The sequence below is a fragment of the Arvicanthis niloticus genome, chromosome 5 (assembly GCF_011762505.2).
Source record: "Arvicanthis niloticus isolate mArvNil1 chromosome 5, mArvNil1.pat.X, whole genome shotgun sequence".
Lineage (NCBI taxonomy): Eukaryota > Metazoa > Chordata > Mammalia > Rodentia > Muridae > Arvicanthis > Arvicanthis niloticus.
Window position 1 is genome coordinate 10,795,456 of NC_047662.1, and position 25,640 is coordinate 10,821,095.

Below are 25,640 nucleotides of genomic sequence, written 5' to 3' on the forward strand. Positions count from 1 at the left end.
TCAGGGAAAATAATGTAACATTGTTTTTTTTTTTTTAAATGTGATCAGGTAGGGAAAGATATGGGAAACATTAACAGATAGTCAGGAAATTGAACAAAGTGGTGTAGCAATGGAGGATTGGGGAACTGGGGTAGCCAACAGAATGTCCCAGATGCCAGAAAGCAAGAGGCTTCCAGGACCCAACTGGGATGAAATTAGCTGAAATACCCAACAAAGGGGAGAGAGAACATGTAGAGACCATATCCAGAGGTAAGGCATATCCCTCAATTGAAGGATGGGGCCACACACCCACCTCCAAAATTATACCCCAGAATTGCTCCTGTCTCATGGAAATACAGGGACAAAGAGTGGAGCAGAGAGTGAAGGAAAGGCCATCCAAAGACTGCCTTACTTGGTGATCCATCCCATATGCAGCCACCAAACCTAGACACTATTGCTGATGCCAAGAAGTGCTTGCTGACAGAAGCATGATATAGCTGTCTCCTGAGGGTCTTTGCCAGAGCCTGACCAATACATATGTGAATACCTGCAGCCAACCATTAGACTGAGCCCAGGGACCACAATAAAGGAGTTAGGGGAAGGACTGAAGGAGCTGAAAGGGTTTGCAACCCCATAGGAAGTACAACAATATCAACCAACCAGACACCCAAGAGCTCCCAGGAACTAAACCACCAACCAAAGAGTACACATGCTGGGATCCGTGGCTCCAGATGTATATGTAGCAGAGGCTTTATCTGGCATCAATTCAAGGGGAGTACCTTGGTCATTTGAAGGCTTGATGGATTCCCCAGTGTAGGGGAATGCAAGGGCAGTAAGGTTGGAGTGGGTGGATATGTTGGGGAGCACCCTCATAGAAGCAAGAGAAGGGAGATGGGATACAGAGTTTATGTAGGGGAAACTGAGAAAGGCAATAACATCTGAAATGTAAATGAAAATATCCATTAAAATAATTTAATAAATGAAGAAGACACAAATATGATTTATAAACTAAATGATTTCAGAAGCATCCTACAACTTTTCTCCTCTTTGACCTTTAGATAGTTATTTATTTATTCATATACACTTCAAATGCTGCCCACTTCCCAGTTCTCTCCCCTCCCCTTCTACTCTGAGAGTATGTGGTACCCCCTGGTTATCCCCCCCAACCCAGTGCACCAAGTCTCCGGAAGATTAAGCATACCTTCACCCACTGATGTCAGACAAGGACACTCAGTTTGGGAACAGATTCAGTAATCAGGCTACAGCTTTAGGGACAACCCTGCTCTAACTCTTCAGGGGCCAAATGGAGACTCATCTGCACATCTGAGACATATGTGCCAGGGTTCTCAGTTCAGCCCATGCTCTTTGGTTGGTGGCTCAGTTTCTGAGAGCTCCCAGTGGTTGAGTTGATGCTGTTGGTCTTCCTCTGGAGTTCCAATGTATATCAGGGCCTTCAGTTCTTCCACAAAATCTTCTATCAGAGTCCTGACCTCCATTGAATGTTTGCCTGTGAATATCTGCATGTGTTTTAGTCAGGTACTGGGTAGAGCCTCTCAGAGGACAGTTATGTTAGACTCCTCTCTGCAAGCATTAATAGAGTATCTTATTTATTTATTTATTGAATATTTTATTTACATTTCAGATGCCATCTCCTTTCTCCTCCCTAGAAAACCCCTATTCCATCCCCCTCCTCCTTTTTGCTTTTATAAAATTTTTTAAAATGTTGATCAAAGGCTTTATAAGTTTGGTAATGCTCAATAAAAAGACGCCTATACAATCAGAAGTATAACCCAATACCCAACCTAGATATACCAATTATCTTTGACTGGTGGAGACACGTGAACATCTGGCTTCATATTCCCCCCACCTCTCATCTCCTAGCTCCTCCTCTCCTTCTCCTCCTCCTCTCCTTACTCCTCTTCTTCCTCTCTTTACTCCTCCCACCTTAGCTCTTCCTACATATCCCCCTTCCTGTTAAAATAAAACTTTTCTCTTAGAATACAATTAGAGCATAACTATACCAATTTGTGTCAGTAAGGTACAAGGTAGACTTAATATCCAGTCCATCATTTTGCTGACTAAGCAGAACCTCTGTCATCTCTCCTAACTAAAAGACTTAGTTCTGAACCTGGCTTTGTTCTTGGCTTTAGAATGAATGCCAGCTGAAAACCATCCTCTCAAACCTTTTCTCTCAAAGTAAATAGCCGGGATTGGCCATGAGACTATAAGTTTTCAACCCTGTCAGAAATCCAGAATGACTGAGTTAACTGAAATTATGGGAAGCACTAAGCATAGCTTCTAAAACATAGCCAATTTATAGAGACTGCTGAATACCTGGACAGTCCCTATACTACAAAACATTAGAGTATCTGATATTTAGCCTTCTGGCCCAGGATCATCTGACAGACCTAGTGACGCAGAATTATTAAGGGCTGATTACTCTGTCTTGGCAGATATAATCAGTTGACTATTTGTCCTTTTCTGGACAGTAATTTTTCTGTAGATGAAAAGAGGCAATTCTTGCCTAGTGACTGTCTCACCACAACTGGAGTAACTCCAAAGATGCTCAATTTCTTCTTAGAATCCAAGACAAGAAGCTGTCAGGAGCAGACTGGTCTCTAATCAAAATGAACATCAATACAGAAAAGTTTGTAACTTCTGATGTTTTGAAGACCAACCATCCATGTAAGGCAATCTGGACTGCTGTCTGTTAACTCCTCTCAGCTATTTCTAAGTAAAATATACAAAACACCCTAACAATAAACTCAGAGCCACAAATTTTCTATAGGCCCTTAAATGACAGGTGAACCATTTCAAATCAGTTAGAAAAGTTAAAGAAGTACTGGGTATAAGCCTTGTATTCTTAAATGTGTTATATAGGCACAATGTCTATGAAAGTAACAATATTAATCTCACTTGTATATCAATTAGACACTCATACTAATGAAAACCTTAAATTTGAAATGAAAGTAAATTTTGTACCATTTAAGAAATTGTAAATTCATCTTAATAACAATTATACATATTTCTACAAATAGGTTATGGCTATGCAACAAATCCTAGCTATTCCTCCTTGTTCCAACAAAACCACTACTTTTCCCTAGAAAGACAGCCCAATATTAACCATGTCAGTCCCCAAGCCCAGGGAATATGGGCGTCAACTCTTCATTAACTTCTTCAAGCTGATTATGGGTGTTGAGATATTAGAAGAGGGGTATGGGGAGGAGTAAACTGATAAGCCTCTGATGCTTTGTATCCACTACATCCAGCTGGAATTCCAGGACATCAGAGGTTTGAGCAGGTCTGCTCAGCTTGCTTGATGAGTAGATACACCAAGACTATGTATTCTGCAATATACAATTCTCAAAACAAATTTTAGTATCAAGATAATTTCTTGATTGAATTCTGGAATCTAGTCTTCTGGTGGCTTGCCTCTGTCATGTCTAATCCATATAAGTCTGGGAGTTTCTATGAGGGTTTGCTTTCAATATCCTCCCATTGCTGCCTCCCTGCTCACAATTCCCCAACACTAGGGAATCCAAACTTTCAGGCACCAAGGCCATCCACTTTCACTGATACCTGGCAAGTCCACACTCAACTACCTATACAGGTGGAGCCATGAGTCCCTCCCTTGGTGTTCTCAGACTGGGGATCTTAGAATGGCTACTCCAGCTTGTTTCTTAGTACCATTTGCTTGAAAAATTGTTTTCCAGTCTTTTACTCTAAAGTAGAGTCTGTCTTTGTCACTGAGGTGGGTTTCCTGTATGCAGCAAATGGCTGGGTCCTCTTTACATATCTATTCTGTTATACTATGTCTTTAAATTGGAAAATTGAGTTCATTGATGTTAAGAAATATTAAGGAACAGTGGTTGTTGCTTCCTGTTATTTTTGTTATTAGATGTGGAATTATCTTTGTGTGCCTATATTCTTTTGGATTTGTTGAAAGAGGATTAATTTCTTGCTCTTTCTAGGATATAATTTCTTTCCTTGTATTGGAGCTTTCCCACTATTATCTTTTGTAATGCTGGGTTTGTGGAAAGATATTGTGTAAATTTGGTTTTGTCATGGAATATCTTGGTTTCTCCATCTATGATAATTGAGAGTTTTGTTGGGCATAGTAGTCTGGGCTGGCATTTGTGTTCTCTTAGGGTCTGTATGATATCTGTCCAGCATCTTCTAGCTTTCATAGTATCTGATGAGTAGTCTGGTATAATTCTAATAGGTCTGTGTTTATATGTTACTTGGCCTTTTTCCCTTACTGCATTTAATATTCTTTTTTTTTTTTTTTTTGCATTTGGTGTTTTGATTATTATGTGAGAGGAGATATTTCTTTTCTGGTCTAGTCTATTAGGCATTCTATAGGCTTCTTGTATGTATATGGGCATCTTGTTATTTAGGTTAGGGAAGTTTTCTTCTATGATTTTGTTGAAGATATTTATTGGCCCTTTAGTTTGGGAATCTTCACTGTCATCTATACCTATTATCCTTAGGTTTGGTCTTCTCATTGTGTCCTGGATTTCCTGGATATTTTGTGTTAAGAACTTTTTGCATTTTCTTTGACAGTTATGTCAATATTTTCTATGGTATCTTCTGCACCTGAAATTCTCTCTTCTAGCTCTTGTATTCTGTTGGTGATACTTGCGTCTATGACTCCTGATCTCTTTTCTAGGTTTTCTATCTGCAGGGTAGTCTCCCTTTGTGAATTCTTTATTGTTTCTACTTACATTTTTATATCCTGGGTGGTTTTGTTCAACTCCTTCACCTGTTTGGTTGTGTTCTCTTGTAATTCTTTAAGGGATTTTTGTCTTTCCTCTTTAAGGACTTCTACCTGTTTAACTGTGTTCACCTCAAATTCTTTGAGAGTGTTATTTATGTCCTTCTTAAAGTTCTCTAACATCATCCTTAGAAGTGATCTTAAATCTGACTCTTGCTTTCCTAGTGATATGGGGAATTCAGGACTTTCTTGTGTGGGAGAACTAGGTTCTAATGATGCCAAGTGCCCTGGGTTGCTGATGCTTATGTTCTTGTGCTTGCCTTTTGCCATCTAGATCTCCTTAGTTCTACCTTCCCTGTCTCTGACTGGAGCCTATCTTTCCTACGATCTTGGGTGTATCAGAACTGTATGGGGAGTTTGTTACTACTGGAGTTAGAGCCAGGACACAAGATCTGCTCAGTGCTCAGGCACAGACAGGAAGGAACCAGAGCTCTGGGCCAGGAGTGAGTTCCTGGGTCCTAGTGGGTCCCAGTTACTCCTTGTTTGGGGAGTGTGTTGCTGTCTTGTTACCTAAGATACTGCCTGCATTAGAGTTCCTGGGAGGCCCGCTTACTCTTGGTTTTATGAGATTGGGGGCAGAGCTGCTACCCAGGATCTGCTCGCCCAGGATCTGCCTTAACAGAATATCCTTAATAGTGTCAAGGACTAGTGCTTGCCCATGGAATGAGTCTCAAATTGAGGTGGTTATTGGGTGGCCATTCCTTCAGTCTCTGCTCCAGTTTTGTTCCTGCATTTTTTTTTTTTTTTTTTAGGAAGGAACAAATTTTGCCTCAAAAGCTTTGGGGGGTAGGTTGGTGTTTTCTAATCTCCCTGTTGGAGGTCCTGCTTGATTATAAGAGGTAGCCTTTTCAGGTTTGAGATCCTCACTGCTATGTGCCTCAGTAAGGTCACTCACATTGTCTCCTGGGATTCACCTATCCATAAAATTTCATAGAGATATCCTCCAACTCCACACCTCTGCAACTCCCACAGCTGCAGATTTGCATTCATTCTCCTGCCCTCTGGACCTCTCTCCTGTGTCTACCCACACCTGATCTTGCCCCACCCCCAATACCCCTACTGTTTTAGTTAGGGTTTTACTACTGTGAACAGACACCATGAACAAGGCAACTCTTATCAGAACAATATTTAATTGGGGGCTGGCTTACAGGTTTTGAGGAGGTTCATTCCATTATCATTAAGCATGGCAGCACCCAAGCATGTATGGTGCAAAAAGAGCTGGTAGTTCAACATCTTGTTCCAAAGTCAAACAGGAGAAGAATGGCTTCCAGGCAACTAGGATAAGGGTCTTAAAGCCCACACCCACAGTGACACACTTTCTTTATCAGGGCCACAACTACTCCAACAAAGATGCACATAATATTGGCACTGAGACTCAAGCATCCTTGCTTGGGTCTTCCTTCTTGTTTAACTTCTTTGGGTCTATGGGGTATATAATGAGTATTCTGTACTTTATGACATATATATATATATATATATATATATATATGATTATATATATGATAAGAGTATATATGATAAGATATATATATATATATATATATATATATATATATATCAGTGAGTAAATAAATACCATGATTTTCCTTTTGGTTCTGGGTTAACTAATTCAGGATGATATTTTCTAGTCCCATCCATTTGCCTGCAAAATTCATGGTGTCCATGAGCACTGACATGTTGGTAGAGCATCCAGAGCATTTGGTGGGTAAAGGCTTCATCTGCCCTTGGCTTAGGAAGTGAAGTCTGATTGGGGAACACTAAGATGGCTCAGTGAGTGAGAGTTTGCCACACAGCCTCACAGTCCATAGTATGATCCTTGAAATTTTCTGTGGAAAGAAAAACTAGCCCTCAAAAATTATCTTCTGACACGCAAGGAGGCATGCACACACAGAGAAATGCTCACATATATAAACACACATAAAGACACACACACACTAGAGAGAAAGACAGATAGATAGAAATTCTCACATAAATAAACACACACACTTATACCTTGCACATACTCACACATATGTTGCAGCCTGAGGTGGCCCACATTTGGGGGCCAAAAATGTCTAAGACCTCTCTGTCAATGTTGGAACTTGCACTGCCAAAAGCTTTGGGGACTAAATTGTTAGAGCTTACACTGCCCCAAGCTGCTCTAGTCTGAGGGTCGGGGTTCAGCAAGAGAGAGACTGAGGACGGACTGGAAGAATGGAGACCAGACAGAGTGCAATTCAATCCTGTTTATTCTTCAGTCTCTCTTCCTAGTCCAAGTCCCAATTCTTGAGTTCCTAGTCCCTAGTGCCTAGTTCCTAATCCCTAGTGCCTCCAAGTGCTAAGTGCCTAATACCTAATAATAATAATAATTCTTCTGAGTTCTCTAGTCCAAGTGTCTTCTCCTCAATGCCTAATTCCTACTCCAAGTTGTACTCCAAGTTGTACTCTCTAACCTAATTCCTAGTTGCAAGTTGTACTGTAAGTTGTCCTCTCTGAAGTGTCTGATTCTCTATTCCTAGTGTCTCTCTGAAGTGTCTGATTCTCTCTTACTCCAAATTGTTCTGAACTCTCCTGTCTGCCTCTCACCTTTTATATGTCTCACTTCTAAGCCACACCTCTAAATCAATCATGCCCTTAGGTCTTCTCTCTAAATCTGATCACTAAGTCACACCCTTAAGTCACACACCTTTAAGTCTCAGACACCCAAGGGAAAATCCTGGGTATCTAAAGCAAGATGTTATCAGAGTATGCTCAGCTGTTGCAGGCTGATGTAATCAAGTCTTTTTTCAGTGTATATGGCTCAAGATGGCTGCAAGGATGATAGCCGCCTTTTTTTGGCTCCCCACACATATATGCTAACATAAGCACTGTAATGGCTATTCCTGGTTTTCAAATTCACTATCTGGAATGATCTACAATCCAGATTTGGAGGGCACAGCTGTGGTCCAGATCTTGAGGCTAGAAGACACAGTTTCTGACCTGGATCTTGGCATGGAGATCTTGAAGCACAGTGGACAAGAAAAGCTTCAGCCCAGGCAATGTTGTATATACCTTTAATCTTAGGAGACTGATGCAAAGAGGTATCTGACTTCAAAATCAACCTGGGACAAAGCAAGGCCTAGATCCAGGTGTGGTGACACACACCTTTAATCAGGGCCATACCTTCTACTGGAGGCCTACCTAGTGACATTGGAAAAAGGAAGAATCACTCTTCTTCAACTGCTTGCACTTACTTGCCAGCAAATCTGTTGAAACCTACTTCTACAGAAGACCAACTCAAACAACTAGCCTCATGATACTGAGCCACTAGTAGATTCTTGGACTTCCCATTCACAGCTGCCTGTTTTGGGGTCAGTTGGACTACAGATTGTAAGTTATCACAATAAATTGCCTTAATATGCTGAGATATTCCATAAGAACTGTGACTCTAGAGAACCCTGACTTATACAAGCGTGTACACACTCAAACACACATATACTTAGAAATGCAGAGTCACACAAGTCACACTCACAGACTCTCAATGATAACACATCAAAGCACTTACTGAAAACATGGCTCTGAGGGTTTAGTCTCCTGAAGTTCTTTAGATGGGAGAGATTGGAAAGAGCTTTCTGAATAGGTGCTGACTTTCCTGAAGAGTAGAGGACTGAACAAAAGGGATGAGCAGGTGGGGGGCATTTCCTGGAGGAGACAGAGATCTGCGATAAAGGATGTACCCAAGTATCAATGAGGGTGACCTTAACTGTGATTCAGTACATTGGGTATATGGAACTTGAAGAAGCCATTTCCTGTAGCCAGGCAGGAAGCCCAGTGGAGCAATAGACACATCAACCCACCTACAAAACTTTTGACTCAATATTATACTTTCTACAAGAACTGCAGGCACAGAGAATGGGGCAGAACCTGAGAGAACAGCTAACCAATAACCAGCCCATCTTGAGACCCATCCCATGGGCAAGCACCAGTCTCTAACACTGTTAATGATACTCTATTATACTTGCAGAGAGGTGTGTGTTGTCCTATGAGGCTCCACCTAACAGCTGAATCAGACAGATATAGACACCCACAGCTGAACTGTGGATGGAGCTTGGGGAGTCTTATGGAAGAACAGGAGGAAGGATTACAGACCCAGAAGGGAATAAGAACTGCACAGGAATACCAACAGAGTCAACTAACCTGGACCTTCAGGGTTCTCAGAGTCTGAACTACCAACCAAAGAACACACACAGGCTGGACAGAGGCCTCCCCCAGATATGTAGCAGATGTGCAGCTTTGTCTTCCTGTGGTTCCCAAAACTGGAATGGGAGCTATCCAACATTTCTGTTGTATTGGGATATGTTCTTTTAGCTGGGCTGCCTGATCTGGCCTAGTAGGAGAGAGGAGATACCTAGCCATGAAGAGACTTAAAATGCCAGGGTGAAGGGATAATGGGGGGGGGGGGGGGACAACCACTTATATAAGAAGGAGATGAGGGATGGATTGTGAAAGGAGGTGGCCAGGAGGGGGACAGTGAGTGGAATGTAAAGTGAATAGGTTAAAAAAATTACAAAAAGAAAAGAAAAACAAGAGTAAAAAACGAAACCTTGTATCCAAAGGGTTTTAATTCTTCCTTCTTTGAGGACATGGCTAGAATCTATACATTCCCTAACAAAGGGGAAGTATATATCCTGAGAGGTAATTAAACCTGTCAACTGAAACCACTCAGAATCCTCCAGCCTGTTCCTCTACTGGCCAAAAACTCAGACATCTGCCAGTGGTCTCTGCCAACCCAGTGCTGGAGTGAAAGGTGTGTGCCACCACAATGGTACTTGTTTTATTCTTTGAAATATTTTAATTTTTTAGTCATGTGTATGATTTGTGTATGTGCAGACGAGTACAAGTATTCCCAGAGAGCACATAAAATTGTCAGAGCATCTGAAGCTAGAGTTACAGATGGTTATAGATATACAAAATAAAACAGTCCTCTCCAGGAAGAGCACCAAGCAATCTTAAACTTTGAGCCATCTTTCCAAGAGAATCTGGGTAGTATTTTGAACAGGATTTCAGGAAGCTGAAGTGTCTATAATCTTTAAACACTAGGTGTGTTATTCTGAAAGTTCTGGGTAGACAGAGAGACAGAGAGAAGGAAACACAAGTGACCCGACCTGCGGGCCCTAGGTTATTCGTGAGGGACAAGGAGGATTGCAACCTGGAAGAACGGGCGAGAGAGAGAATGGACTCAAGGAAGCAAATGCCTTCCTCACTGCTCACTTCCACCTGCCTTGAGTTTGGAGTTGAGGCCTCCCCAACTCTTGTTCCTCAGCAGCCTACAGTGTCTGACCATGTTTGGCCCATGGAGAAATGCAGCAATCAGCTTGAACCTGTACTGCTGTGGGGCTAGCCTTGGAGTGGCTGCTTAAATTGCTTGGCCTCCTGGCTGTGTCGTTGGAGGAGACCAATGACATCATGTCTCCTAAGTAGGAGCTAGAGGTCTGTGGGCCGGAAGTGTATCTTGTTTTATGTAGAGGTCCTCGATCTACTTGGATTCGAGCTTCATATAAAGAGATAGAAATGGATCAATTTACATTCTGCTACTGGCAGACTTCAGGTTAGACCAGCACCATTTGTAGAAGATACTGTCTTTTTTCTACTGTATGGTTTTGGCTTCTTTGTCAAAGATCAAATGACCATAGATATGCAGGTATATTTTTGGGTCTATTTGGATTCTATTCTATTTATCAACTAGTCTGTCTCTTTACCAATACCATGTGGCTTTTATCATTATTGATCTTTAGTAGACCTTGAGGTCAGGAAGATTCCCACAAAAATGTTTGGTTTTTGTTTTTTTTTTTGTTTTTTTTTTTTTTTTTTGGTTCAGGATTTTTTTTGCAGTCCTGGGTTATTTTTATTATTCCATATGAAGTTGAGAACTGCTCTTCCTCTATCTGAGAAGAGTTGAGTTGGACTTCTCATGGAGATTACATTTGGTAAAATGGCCATTTTACTATAGTAATCCTACACTTCCATTAGCATCAGAGAACTTTTCCCCCTCTGAGATCATCTTCAATTTCTTCTTTCAGGGACTTGGCATTATTCTCATACTTATCTTCCACTTGCTTGGTTACAGTTTCACCAAGATATTTTATATTATTTGACTATTGTGAAGGGTGTTATTTCCCTAATTTTTAAAGCCATTTTGTCCTGTGTATGGAAGAAGGCTACTGGTTTGTTTGAGTTAATTTTGTATCTACCCACATTGCTAAAGCTGGTTGTTTTTTTTTCCCAATAGTCATCATGTGTTTCTGACAACAACTGGCCAAGTCTTCAATGGCTGATTCTGAAGTACACAGGGAAGAACTGCACTTCTAATTTTCAAATGATGAGTTCAATTAGGGTTTTAGTTTTCTGAGAGGTATAAGCATGTAAAAACAGGATCCGTGTCTCCCAATGACAGTAATAAACAATCCACAAGGCATTAAAGTCTCTACTCAGAGGAAAATAGATAATTCCAGGGAACCCCCCCCCCAAAAAAAAACATTATCGTACAGATTTTTGCTTTTGTTTTTGTTATTGAAGCTTTCTCTCTTCTAAAGAGGACATAAGACAGAACAGTTTACTCTTAACCAAATCTCTAAAACTTTTAGATTTTGTTCCTTCATGAATAACAGGGTCTGGTCTTCCACTAACTGAGAGCTGGAATGACCAATAACAAAACAAAAACCAAAATCAACACAAGGGGCCAGCAGGGATATATATGCAAAGAAATGGTGAAGACAAGAGAAGATAAATTCACAGAAGAAATTCTTTTGTTTGTGATCCAGACCTTGACCAACATTCCTCATCCCCTCAAGATTCTTGTATCTCGAATGCTCTTAAAATCTCCAAGAGCACACTAGTTACCACAAACCTATCAAACTTTCCTAAGGCTTCAAAAAAGCACTAGGCTACTGAAGTGACTCTGTTAGTGCTGAGGACCAGCTTTCTTTAAAGGCCACTGGAGAACTATGATTTTAGAGGCTGGCTGTGCTTCTTTAACTTCTAAGCCTTGCCTTCAGAATACCTCTTGTAGGAAGGATCCCATGTCAGAATAATCTACTCTCCCAGCCCCACAAAACATAGCAACAAAAACCCTCCCCCCACCAAAATAAGACTTTCCATTAATAAATAAGGAATCTCAGGTTCCACAACACAAAACACACATGTTCAAAGTGCAAATTTCTGCCATTATCCTGGGACTTTTCTCACTGACAGAGAGCCCTATCTTAAAGCCAGAAAGACTGTACAGAGGGCAGTCCCCTCTCTTGGGAGCCTGCTTCCAAGCAAGTGAGCACCATTAAGAGCATTATGGAGGTTCAGACATGGGGGGAACTGAGGCGCTGGGATCCACTGAAAGGGAAGGAGGTGGTCCCCATGTATCCTTCCTTCCCCAAACCCAGTGAGTAATGGAAGAGGGGTGAGAGGTATGTGCTGTTTTAACAGCATCCTGCCAAGGGGCCCTAAAGTGCCAAGTCAAGCTGCCAGCCTCCAGAAAATAGAATTATATAATATTTGAGGATAAGTGTTGGTTGTTGCAGTGGGGAGAAGCCAGAGCCATAGGACAGTAGTAGAGGAGAAAAGATTTAGATGATAGTAATATACTATTATGAGTTCAAAGCTGATCCAGAGCACATCAAAGTTAGAGGTTGGAAAAAAAGAGATCTGCCAATGTGCAGGAAGTCTGCTGCTGGCTAGAACCTAGTATGTTGCTGCTTTTTAATCAACCTTTCTGGTAAAGGCTACATCAATATTTTAAGGATGAGGAAAAGGAGTTCAGGGAATGGGGATGGGGTGTGTGTGTGTGTGTGTGTGTGTGTGTGTGTTGTGATCCACAATGCAAAGAAGAGGCCCTTCAGTTATTTTACTAGGTTTTTAAATGCTTTAATTTTTTTGTCCTTTTTATCTTTTAAACACAAAGTCTGCACTGCCCCAGTGCCCAAAGTCTTCCTTTGCACTAGGGTCCAGTAGTAGAGTCTGTATCTTCAATCAGAACCTCTGTGATAGCACCGAGTATATCCGAGTTCATGACCAGCCCCACTGCTGCCACTTCCCACAAAGATCTTCCCGTCAGACATAAGGCTCACCCGTTCTGTCCCACTGCAGTATGACTTTGACTTCCCTTCAGCTTCTAGCAGTAGGCACTCTCCAGATGTAGAGTTTCCCAAGGGCTCAGGAAGAAGAGGAAGCCCCTGACCATCTGCAGGTTGTGTCAGGGGCTCTGGGTTAGTGCTGGTGATGAGGGCGCCAGCATTGGCTGCCAGAGCTTCTGCAATCAGCACCTCAGGGTGGCTTTTTGCTTTGTGTGCCACTACACTGTCCTTCTTCTCAATTTTTTTTGCCACAGATATTGCAAGAAAACTGGTAGAAGGAATCTGCATCATGTTTCTTCATGTGCCAATTGAGAGATGCTTTTTGTCGACTAGTAAATCCACAGATCTCACATTGTAATGGCTTCTCGCTTGTATGAATCATCCAGTGTACTGCCAAATTGTGGGAACTCTTGAAGGCCCGAGCACAATATTCACAGATATAACCCCTCTGGTCTGTATGATGCTTCGCATGTCGCAAAAGTTGTTTCTGGAGCCTGAAGTCCACAGGAGGGATGGGGACATACATATTTTTTTTCAGCAAATGCTGGTATTTAATATGGTGCTGCAAATAGCGAGGCTGAGCAAGAACAGTCCCACATCCTTCTACCTCACAATGGACATACTGGATTGGAGGCTTTTTTTCTCCTTTTGGGTAACCGTGGACTTTTGTCATCTTTTGCTTTCTCCCTCTCTTCCTAGGAGGCTCCTCATCTTCCCTAATTTCATTCTCTTCTTCTTTCACCTCTACTTCTACTTCCACTTTAATTTATTTCTTTTCTTTCTCTTCTTTCACCTTCCCTGATTTCCTCCGTGGCTTTGGGGTCTCCCTTTCAAGGTGGGGCTTGTAAGTCTCACCTCTTGGGTCATCTTTGAATGGTATTTCCTCTTCACTGTTTAACATTTCTTCCTCCTCATCTTCCTCATCACTACTAATGCCACCGGGAGACTGATGTTCTTCTGGAACGTCATAATCAAGTTGATCTGTAATTGGTTCTGTCTTGCAGACAAGTTGCAGTGAGCCAGTCTTGGACCTAGAGCTCCGAGTATTCTCACTGTCTGGAAGGGGAGAGACAGAGGTCCTGCTACTACTGTGCCAGCTCCGGCTAGGTATAGTTGCAGTAATGGAAACTTCCCGAGGGAGGACAGAATCATCTTTCTCTTCCTTGGGATCTAGATGAAAACATAATTCTTTATCAGTTGTTATTTTTTCTATACACTGGAGTCACAGACACTTCTTGCCCTGAGCGGGAGACGGGGCTTGGCGGCCGCGGGCTGATGCCTGGGACCGTCGTCGGGAGGCCTGTTGCTGGGGCTGTTCCTCTGCCAGCTGGGATACTCGGTCTTTCTCAGGCGGGACACAGCGGCGGCGGCGGCCGCGGTCCGGACATCGCCTCAGCCCTTGGCTGCTCGTGGTTTCTACAGGTGCCTCTGCTGCACCGCGCCTGAGCTAGATTGAAGCAGCATTGGTCGCCGCTGCGGGAGGGCCCCCTTCCTGGTCCTGCTGCTCCGGGAATCGCAGCTCCTCCGTCTACCCCAGCATCGGGGCTCGTCCATCCCCATCCCTGCTTCCCAGGCGGTGGAGGCTGCCTTGACCGCAGCACAGCTCTCCCTGACCCCCTTTGCTCCCAGAGGGTGGGGCTCCCTCACTCCACAGCGCCTCCTCCCCCCTTTACCACCCCCCCCCCCGCCCCTCTACCCCTCCACCGGTTCCTAGGGCGACCTTTTTTTGGTTTTCAAGACACGGTTTCCCTGTGTAGCCCTGGCTGTCCTGGAACACACTCTGTAGACCAGGCTGGCCTTGAATTCAGAAATCCTCCTGCCTCTGCCTCCCAAGTGCTGGGATTAAAGGCGTGTGCCACCGGGCGCTGAAGCTGTTTTTAAGTGGAGGAATTCTCTGACAGAATTTTGGCGGCCACTTATGTATACTCTCATATCATCCACAAAGAGTAATACCTAGAATTCTTTCTTTACAATTTATATCCCAGGGACTTCATTTTGTTGTCTATTTGCTCTAGCTAGAATTTCCAATGTTGTATTAAAAAAAAATAGAGTGGGCAGCCTTGTTCCTCATTTTAGTGAGATTGTTTCAAGTTGCTCTCCATTCAATTTGATGTTGGCTGCTTGTTTGATCTATATTGCTTTAATTAAGTTCAGGCATGTGCCTTCAATTCCTCATCTCTTCAAGACTTTTAACATGAAGCTGTGTTGTATATTATCATAGGACTTTTCAGCATCTAATGTGATGATCATGTGAATTTTCTCTTTGAGTTCTTATATAGGGGATTACATTGATGGGTTTCAGTATATTGAACCATTCCCTGCATCCCTGGAATGAAACCTACTTGATCATTGTGTATAATCCTTTTGATATGTTCTTGAATTTGGATTGTCAGAATTTTATTGAGAATTGTTGCACCAACATTCATAAGAAAATTGGACTGAAATTCTCTTTCTTTGTTGGGTCTTTGTATGTCTTAGGTATCAGTGTAAATGTGACTTCATGAAATGAATTAGGTAGTGTTTCTTCTGCTTTTATTTTGTGGAATCGTGTGAGAAGCACTAGCATTAGGTCTCCTTTGAAAGTCTGAGAGAATTTTCACTAAAACGGTCTGTCCTTGTGCTTCTTGTAGTTTGTAGCCTTTTAATGACGGCTACTATTTCCTTAGGTGTTATGGGTCTGTTTAGATAGTTTACTTGATTCTGATTTAACGTTGGTATGCAGTATCTAGAAAATTATCCATTTCATCTCCTATCTAGAAGGTTTGGATGTGCATAAATGGGGGAAACCACTTAATGATGCAAAATAAACTCCCAGCATTTCTTCTTGATTTCTCAGATGATTATACTGAAGATCTCACATTGAGCCTGTTTTGTGAACAGAGTTGATTACATGCTACTCTTGGCTGTTTCAAAAACAACAACAGAAAAAAAGAAACCAGGCATGAGGCCTCATACATATAGGCTTAGCGCTCAGGAGGTGGAGACAGTCAGATTACTCTGTTTATAGCCAGCTTGATCCACATAAAGAGTTCCCCATAAAGCCAATTTATCAAGCCAAACCAAGTCTCCAACAAAATAAATGGATCACTGACAAAATTATTAAAATTCCTGATTTAATCATATGTGTCCAGTAAGACAGGTCAATGACAAAGTTTTACTGTCAGAAGTGAACCATGGTGGTCAACTTCAAACTCAAATGCACATGCAAAGGGAACATGGAAACTTAAATAAGCCACAGATTTAAAAATTTTTAATTAAATTTTTTATTTTTTGAAATTAACAATATAATTACAGCATACCCCCAATTTCCTCTCACCACATCATCCCACATACCCCTTGCTCTTTCAAATTCAGAGCCTATTCTCTGTTTCTCTCTCTCTCTCTCTCTCTTCCCCCCAAAACATAAATACAACCGGCTCACAGGCTGCAAAACATTACTTATAGGTAAACCTTGAACTCATTATCTTTGCTTCTCTCTCTTTTTTGGATATTTTATTTATTTAAATTTCAGATGTTATTCCCTTTCCCCATCACCCTTGAAACCCCCTATCTCATCCCCCTCCTCCTGCTTCTTATGAGGGTGAACCACCACCCACTCCTGCCTCCCCACCCTTGCATTCTCCCACACTGGGGCATCCAGCCTTCACAGGACCAAGGGCCTCCTCCATCCTCCACTACATATATGGCTGGAGCTGTGGATCTCTCCAAGTGTATTCCCAGGCTGGCTGCTTAGACCCTAAAAGCTCTGGTTAGTTGGTATTGTCACTGTCCATATGGGGCCACAAACCCCTTCAGCTCCTTCATTCCTCTCTCTAACTCTTCCATTGGGGACCCCATGCTCAGTTCAATAGTTGGCTGCCAGCATCCTCCTCTGTATATGCAGCCTCTGGCAGAGCCTCTCAGAAGACAGCTATATTTACACTCAGAAAACACACACTAGAAAACCCTCACACATTTGAGTATATAAACACACACTAAACAATTCAATCAGTAGACTCTTCACTTTCTAATTTACTATTTTTGAGTTCACACAATCAACTATGATTCAATACATCTACCACAAGAAGAACCAATCACAAAGATCCAGAAGATGGAATCTTGCTCTTAGGGGTGGGGCTACATAGGTTGGGTGTGGTATAAAAGGGTTAAGACAGAGTTCTGGAGTCTACAGTCTTTGCCTGACCTCACTGGGAATAGGACCTCTCTCACCAGTATCCTGATCAGGTAAGTCACTTGTCACTCTCCTCTATCAGGAGGCCTCTCACAGTCTGGACAGGCATATTACTAACTCAACTACATTTCAAGATGCTGGATTTAAAATAAAATAGGGCAAATTCATATATATATATATATATATATATATATATATATATATATATATATCGAAAATGATGATGATGAAAATGATGATAATTTGCTTCTATTGGGTTTGGTGTTAATGAGAAATTCACATTGCACTGGAATTTTCATGTTAATAGGTTCATTTGAGTACTATTAGGAGATGTTGTCTTGCCCCTTCTTCTAACCACATGGGAGCCAGTCTTCCCCTAATGGTCTTCAAATGAAGACATAGAATTCTCAGCTCCTCCTGCACCATGCCTGGCTGGACACTGCCATGCTCCCATTGTGATGATAATGGATGAAAACTCTAAAGCTATAAGCTAGAACAAATTGAATGTTTCCATAACAGTTGCCTTGGTCATGGTTTCTATTCACAGCAGTAAAACCCTAAGACCCTAAATAGCTACCGAGGACTCGAGTATTGTTGTCATAGGCCTAAGCTTTTGTTTGGAAGAGTGTGGGTTTTTTGGACTTTGCATCTGGAAAGTCATGGAATGCCTTAAGTGGGGCTTAATGGGCTGTCCTAGTAGGAATATGGAAGAGTTGGTTGTTGAGAGTGATTTGAACTGTGCAGACCTGCCATAAGAGGTTTCAGTGGAGAAGAATTTTAGTATGTGGCCTAGTGATCATTTTTGTGGTATTTTGGTGAAGAATGTGGCTGCCTTTTGCCCTTGTCTGAAGAGTCTGCCTGAGGCTAAGGCTAAGGTGAAGAGAATGAGATTAATTGCATTGACAAAGGAAGTCTCAGCAAAGGCCAGCATAGACTTTGTCCTCTGGCTTACTATCACAAAGAGCATTTTTATCAATTATAGCAAGCTTAGAAAGGAAAACCACAAAATATATAGTTTAGGTAATAATAAAGGGGCACCAGGACATGGAATAGAATTTAATCCTGTGCTTAGGAGATTAAGAGAAAGTGGTGATCTCAGAGCAAGATCCCACCCAGCTAAACTTATTTTTTGTGTTTGCAGTCAAACAAGGAGTAGTTTGGACTTTTAATCTGGAAAGAAATATAATCTAGAAATGGAGGGCACATGTGTAATCCAGATTTTGAGGCTGGAAGACACACTCTTTTGATCCAGATCTTTAGGCATAGTGACCATTAAAAAACTAGGCCCAGGCATTGTGGTATATATCTTTAATTCCAGGAGACAAACCCAGCCATATTCAAACCACCACAAACCCTACAACCAAACCATTTCCTATCATATGTTATTTGAAATCTACTACTCAGGAGAGGTGTGAAAGTATAATATGTAGCTTAACTTTCCCCAGAATCCTCCTTACTCCTCCTCTAAAATGCTGATATTAGAGGCTCCTACTACCACACCTGGCAGCTATGCAGTATTTTACAAGTAAAGTGCACTAGCCAGGTGTTGTTGCTAAAACAGAGTATTCTAATCCTCCCAGTGACAGTTAGGACCATGGCGAGGGGGTTGGGGGCAAGCCTAGGCTACAAAATGAGTTCCATTCAGGTTTTGAACTGTGCCCAATTTCACTGTAGCCTCCACTCTAGGCAACAACATATTTTAAAAAGGAAACAAATCTAGATGGTTTTCCTAAAGTCATTCTTTTCCTAGACCTCAATGAACATGGGAAATCCCCTTCCTTGTAGCCCCCTACACTGGCATCTTCACCTCAGACTCACAGTCTTTCTGGATGCTCTCATTCAGTCATGGCTGCTTTGAGGACCCATGAGGTTTGGCTTTACATTTCAGAGTCTGGCAGATGCTTACGCACCATTTTTTCTCCTTCCTTCCTCTTTTTTCCTTACTCCCTTCCTTTCTACATTTCTTTCTTTAGTTTTTAGTTTTCCATACAAGGTTTCTTTGTATATCATTAGTTGTCCTAGAACTAGCTCTGTAGACTAAGCTGGCCTCAAACTAACAGAGATCTCCTTGCCTCTGCCTTCTGAGTGCTTAGAATAAAGGTATGTGCTACCACTACACAATGGCAATCCGTTACTTGAGGAACTTGAAATATGATCAGTGCATGTTTTGTCACATAAAAGATGCTGATCAGATTGCTTGCCCCTGATCAACCTTTCCAAAAGGGAGTTAGATTCAGAGGAGCAAAGACAAGTGGTTGTTACCTCATATGCCAATGGTTAGTTTGTGCACTGATGCAGATTCTTGTGAGAGACCCTATATGCAGAGAGTGATAAGGGTTTGGTTTTGTGACCACCATATCTTACAACAGGACATGCTGAGTTCCACACTGTGGCCAAAGCAGAGACTCTGGCACTTTGGTGATTCCTTGATGCAGGGATTTACAGATTCCCAAGACATATCTTGAAAACTGGATTTCTGAATGCTTCAACAGGTCCATTCTGACTGAAGATTCATCAAGATGAGCTTCCAGGTCCCACCCACACTCCAGAGCTTGGCAGTAGAGAGCCTGTTGAAGAATGAAGCCTTGGCCATGTCTGCTCTGCAGAAGCTGCCGAGAGTGTTCTTCCCACCACTCTTCAAGGCAGCCTTCATTGGCAGACACACAAAGATACTGAAGGCAATGGTGGCAGCCTGGCCCTTTCCCTGCCTCCCTGTGGGGGCACTGATGAAATTCCATGACATGATGATATTGCAAGCTGTGCTGGATGGTGTAGACATGCAGCTGACAGGAAATTTTCACCCAAGGTAAGCAATAACCATGTAATGCCAAATGACTTATATTTAAGTGTAGGGAGAAGGACATCTGGTGTTCATGAAGAATGGGGTCAAAGATGTATCAGAGGCTTCTGTTGGCATCATCTTAAAGAGTCCTGGACAGCTGTTGAGTCCTTGTATCAAATGTCCATTAAGTATGCAGTACACCTTGGAACCCATGTAGCTACATGACCCTGTATCTCTACCAAGTAATAGATATAGGAACAGCAGAAGTCCAGAGTAACAAATGGAGGAAGCAGGGCAGATCTCCAAATGCAGATAAGGCCCTTGCCCAGCAGGCTTGAGTTGCTATATGCAGACCCAGCACTGGAAACTTACATCTATAGAGGACAGACAGACAGAGTAGAAAAGCTAGCAGCTAACAAGAAAGATGTCTAGAAAAAGCTGGCTAATGGCTAATCCTCCTTAAACTTCTACCTGTTTTACCCACAGAAGACAGAAGCTTCAAGTGCTAGACCTTAGGAATGTGCACCATGACTTCTGGGATGTTTCAGCTGGACCAGTTGATGGAGACCGCTCAGCAGAGACTGTGTGTGAAAAGCAAATACCAACACGCCCTCATCGATATGCACTGAGGCAACGTCTGAAGGTGGTCACTGACCTTCACCTTGAGTTTGATGTGGATGAATACCAAACTTATCTCTTGCAGTGGGCACAGGAGAGAAGAGGTTCCCTGCACCTGTGCTGTGTGAAGATGCAGATAAGTGGATTGTCTATGTACACCGTCAGGAAGGTCTTGAAAATTTTCCAGCCAGAGTGCATTGAGGAGTTAGAACTGAATACAGGGTGGAATCTGTCCACACTGGCATGCTTTGCACCTTGCCTGGGTCAGATGAAACATCTTCGTAAACTCCTTCTAACAGAAGTACATGAAAAGCACTTTAATATTCCAATTATGTCAACAGACACACAGGAGAAGAGAGTCACCAAGTTCATTTCTCAGTTCTCCAAATTCAACTGTCTCCAGCATCTCAACATGATTGATGTCTACTTTCTAAAGGACCACCTGAATGAATTGCTTAGGTAAGGAAGGAGGAAGAGCTCTTTTTGATTCCACAGCAAACGTTCCTTGTTTCCCATATAGATGAGTGGCCATTGTAGATTTAGCAATAATGATCAAGTCTTATCATGATGGTCACTGTTAACAAACTAGAATGGTGTGACCTGAGTGGAAGACTCCAACAGGCTGCACTGGATGCTCACTGCCATCCTACGGGATCACTGACTCCTGATATGTGGTTTCCCCTATTCTAGGTTAGCCCTGTCACTCTATGCCAAACTAATCCCATTGTCTCTCCTCAGGTGTCTGAAGACCCCATTGGAGTTCCTGTCCATTACTCTCTGCAAGTTCTCACAGTCAGACTTGGATTCCTTTGCCCAGTGTCAAAGCCTCCATCATCTCAAACATCTGCATTTGGCAGGTATCAATTTGTATGATCTGAGTCTTGTGCCTCTCAGTATTCTCCTAGAAAAAGTCGCAGACACTCTGAAGACCCTGGAATTAGAACATTGTAGAATGACAGACTCTCAGCTCAGTGCACTTTTCCCTGCCCTGAGTCAGTGCTCACAGCTCATCGAGGTGTATTTCTATGACAATGACATCTCCATGGCTGTCCTAAGCAACTTTCTGCATCACACAGCTGACCTAAAGCAGCTGAATGTCGAGCTTTACCCTGCTCCTCTGGAGTGCTATGAAACTGGTTTTGTTGTCAGAGAAGAGAAATTTTCCCAGCTTTCTTCTGAGCTTATGAACATACTTTGTACTTTAAGGCAGCCCAAGTCTGTCTCTTTTGCCTCTCAGTTATGCCTTCAATGTTTACAGCGCTGTATCTATAACATGGAGACCAGACTTTGCCATTGTTGGCAGTAAATAGAAGAAGGTTGCTTTTGGTTACTAAGAAATGAAACTCTAGGGACAAGTCTATGACCAAGGGGCTCCTGAACACATGTCTTTGGATATTGTTCAATGTGTTGGAAACAAATAGGCTGACTTTGACATCTAGAGAGTGGAAATATGAGGAGAAATGACTAATGGAATCATTCATGCATTTCAAGATGTGGATCTGTCCAAGACTAGATGTTCAGCCAGTCACTTGTGTATTTAATTCTCAAAATGGACTATAATTGTATAGTAGTCATGGTTAGTTAAATAAATAAATAAATAAATAAATAAATAAATAAATAAATACCTGTTATTAAAACTCTAGGTGGAGGTGGCTCAGTAGATAACAGCACTGCCTTCTCCTACCAGACACCTGACTGTGATTCCTGACATCCACCAGGCATTTCACAGCCATCTCTAAATATAGTTCCAGAGGCTCTGACTCTGATACCTCTCTTGCCTCCTCAAGAACTAGACACATGCTTGGTACACAAATATAACATGCTGGCAAAATCCCCATACACAGTGTGTGGTGTTCTGTTCTTAGAGGGATTTTACTTCTGCAGAAAGGTTCAACAGGTGCTGCCTTTCCCATCTTTACAATATTTTAGAAGCCAGTTTTCAGAAGAAGGCATTTGAACATTAACCCTGGAGTTTGAGATGGCTCATCAGTAGAGAGTACTGAGGACCTATGTGTGATTCCCAGCACCCACATGGCAGTTGCTAACTCTAACTCCACTTCCAGGGACCTGATCTCCTCTTATGGCCTCAACTGGCAATACACAGCTGGCATGTATTCACACAGACACACCTTCACATGAGTGAAAATAAAAATAGTTTAAAAGGAAAAAAATAAGTATGTGCAGCCAAGACTGCTCAATGTGCAAAGAAACCCGTAGCCAAGCTTACCAATTTTGAGTTTGATCCATGCATGAAACCCACATGATGGAAGGGGAACATTGACTCCCAAAATTGACCTTTCACCTCCATAAGTCTGCAATGGTGGGTATGCTATGTAAAGTGCAGGCATCCACATAAAAATATATGGTAGTAGTCCCAGCATTGTAGGTGAATGCTGAGTTCCATATACCATGAGAGACTCTGAAGCACCTCCTTCTCACTTATAATGTGAACAAAAGTAAAAAAAAAAAAAAACGTGAACTGAAAAGGTCCTACAAGATGGCTCAGCAGTTACAAAGCACATGATGTTCATGCAGGGAGCCTCGGTTCAGAGAAGGCATCTGTGCTATGATGGAGACTCTTTCCTAAGAAAGCTAGTACTTCTTTTGGCATGTGGCATTATGTGTTTAGTATATATGTATTATAAAAATCCTTAGTATTTTTAAATGGAGAACTGAGAAGGTTATCTGGCCTCAAGCTAGTCTTTAATAGATGATCTTTCTGCCCCACCCTTATAGGATCACAGCTATTTACTACAATGCTTAGCAGAATTTAATAGTTTTCTATGCTGAAGGAAGGGTTTGAGTGTGTGCAATGTGCATGTTTGAATGCCTATGTGCAGTCCGGAGGTCTAACGCGCACCCCCGAGCCTTGCATCCGTGGAAGATAAAACACGAGACGCAGAGATCCGGTAGTTACTGCAGACCAGGCTTTAATCTGTAATCCACACGTGGAAAACGCGGAAGGGCTGAGCTGTGGAAGGGGCCTGGCTTAAATACAGTCTAGAGTGACGTATTCACTTCTGATGGGCTGTTAGCTCACCACCCAACATTCAGTGACTTTTGGCAGGCTCTCTGCCTTTGCATCTGCGCAGATAATTGTTTACTTCTGGGAAAACACAAGGCTAGCGCCAACTTGGGGTGGCAGATTATATTGCGGCTCCCTACATAGAGGTAGACACTTTTTCTTGACCCAAGCTTTTTGAGACAGGGTCTCTTATTGAACCTAGAGCTCACTTCTTTGGCTAGCCTGTGGCCAGTAATCTCCCCAGCATATATAATGTTCTGTTGACTTATGCATGTCTGGAATGTGAAGACTTTAAAGAATGAGGCACACTGCAGTGTAATGCTGCAGACTTTAGTTTCAGAGTAGGTTGCTACACAAATGTAATAAAGAAAACAATGATACAAGGGAAGTTGTTTGAGTTCAGAAAAACACAATCAAAGAACATGTAAATAAACATCAATAAGTACACACTAAATATTAAATACAGAGCTTTCTTAGGATAGACCAATTTAAATACAATTTCCTGGCACATACTGTAGATTATATCTGGAAAAGCAAGGTACAAGGCCCTGTCTAGATTCAGGGTACACTGAAGACAGCACTCAGCATATCCTTTCACCAGATTGGGTTCTATAGCTATTTCCATAATTCAACAAGAATAAACCTGTCTTCTAAACTAAACACAGATGTTTGTTGCAGAAGATATGAAATCACATCCAAGCACAATACACTTTAGGTAACAATACAATCCAGAAAACAGAATACACTTTAGGTAAAAGGCACTCGGGCTTTTTTTCCTAGAGCCTCTTTCACAATTCCCCAAGACACTCTTCTCTCTGGCTGTGGAGAGAGAGACAGGGACAGACAGAGAGACTCATGAATAAATTTATATTTATTTATGTGTATGAGTGTCTTGGGTATTAATGTACATGTTCTACAAGGATGCTTTGTTCTTATAGAGGTGAGGTGAGGGTGTTGGATCCCCTAGAAGTGGAGTTAAAGATGATTGAGCCTCTATATGGATGCTGATAATCAAACCCAGCTCCTCTGGAAGAGCATCCAGTGCTCTTAATCACTAAGCCATCTCTTTAGCCTCCACACTTCATTTTTTAATGATGGCTGTGTGATCTGGTGTTGATACTGTTATGGTGGTTTGATGTATAAACCATCCTTATAGTAGCAAAGATTGACCTGCCCAACAAGACATTAAACAGAGGTCTGGGGAGGTCACCTGAAAGAGAGCAGTGTGTGTGAGGGGGGCAGGCAAAATGCAAAGAAACACGGCTTGTCTATAGGCTGATCAAACAGTAATTTTTACTTTTTCACACAGGGGTTATATTTAAAAAAGGCAGGATGTAGGGAAGAGGATGATGGAGGAATTTAGGTGTTCAGAGGGAGTACAGATATCTTCCACAACAGTGTATCAGCTGGGTGAAGGTTCAGGGGACAGGACACTATGACTCTGCCTATGATTCACTTGTCCTAATCTAAGTTGGTACTATCTACCAAGGTCACCTATCTACAAGGTCTATGACTAGAGCCTGGCAACTATCTACCAAAACTGCTTGTTTACAATAGCTTCTAGGTTTTGTAATAGCTTCTAGTGTTTTTCCACAGAGACCCAAGACTTGGTGCTAGCAGGCATGCATGCTAGGCCTACCACTCTCTTCAGGTCTATGGCTGATTCCAGGCCTTCAGTGTATAGACAGAGATGTCCCTGAAAAAAGATGGTTTGACTGAGCTTGTGTTGTTGATATTGTCTTCTGTTAATGGTATTTCATGAATTGGGCCAGTGACCTTTAGATACCTTTTAGAAAATGGGCATTTGTCTTCCACCAGTGTGATGGATGTTAAGACTACAATTCTAACCTCATGTGTGTAGTGTTCTCTCTCTCTCTCTCTCTCTCTCTCTCTCTCTCTCTCTCTCTCTCCCCCCGCCTCTCTCTCTTTCTGTATGTGTGTGTGTTTACTCCATTGTGAGTATTGATTTATGCATGTCATGATGTGTATGTAGACACCAGAGGACATCTTTTGCACTTTTGTTCTCTTTTGCCACAGTAGGGATCAAACTCAGGTCCTTTGGGTTTGTATGGCAAAGGCTTTCATCCACTCAGCCATCTCTTCTGGCAATTTCTTATTATTTTGAACAGAAGTGTTTAAATAAATGAAAAATCAGAAAAATGTGGAAGTTGACAAGTGTAGAAAGATCATTATTGGCTACCTAGTCA

At 42.1% G+C, this 25,640-nt stretch overlaps 1 protein-coding gene and 1 pseudogene across 1 annotated transcript; one reads left to right on the forward strand and one right to left on the reverse strand.

The window, feature by feature from the left end:
* Nucleotides 1-12,643: 12,643 nt before the first annotated feature.
* On the reverse strand, nucleotides 12,644-14,377 carry LOC117709336 (E3 ubiquitin-protein ligase ZFP91 pseudogene; annotated as a pseudogene).
* Nucleotides 14,378-19,503: 5,126 nt separating this feature from the next.
* LOC117709520 (PRAME family member 12-like) lies at nucleotides 19,504-21,714 on the forward strand. The gene is made up of 3 exons (XM_034503956.2): nucleotides 19,504-19,814; nucleotides 20,277-20,867; nucleotides 21,147-21,714. The coding sequence occupies exons 1-3, from the start codon at nucleotides 19,528-19,530 to the stop codon at nucleotides 21,712-21,714; spliced, it is 1,446 nt and encodes a 481-aa protein (XP_034359847.2). The 5' UTR covers nucleotides 19,504-19,527.
* Nucleotides 21,715-25,640: the final 3,926 nt, after the last annotated feature.

What these genes read in the sequence shown, in the direction of transcription:
- LOC117709520 (XM_034503956.2), top strand. Translation starts at nt 19,528, where the DNA reads ATGAGCTTCCAGGTCCCACCCACACTCCAGAGCTTGGCAGTAGAGAGC. An exon ending in ACAGGAAATTTTCACCCAAG is followed by an intron (nt 19,815 to 20,276) that starts GTAAGCAATAAC and finishes TTTTACCCACAG; the next exon opens with AAGACAGAAGCTTCAAGTGC. An exon ending in CACCTGAATGAATTGCTTAG is followed by an intron (nt 20,868 to 21,146) that starts GTAAGGAAGGAG and finishes GTCTCTCCTCAG; the next exon opens with GTGTCTGAAGACCCCATTGG.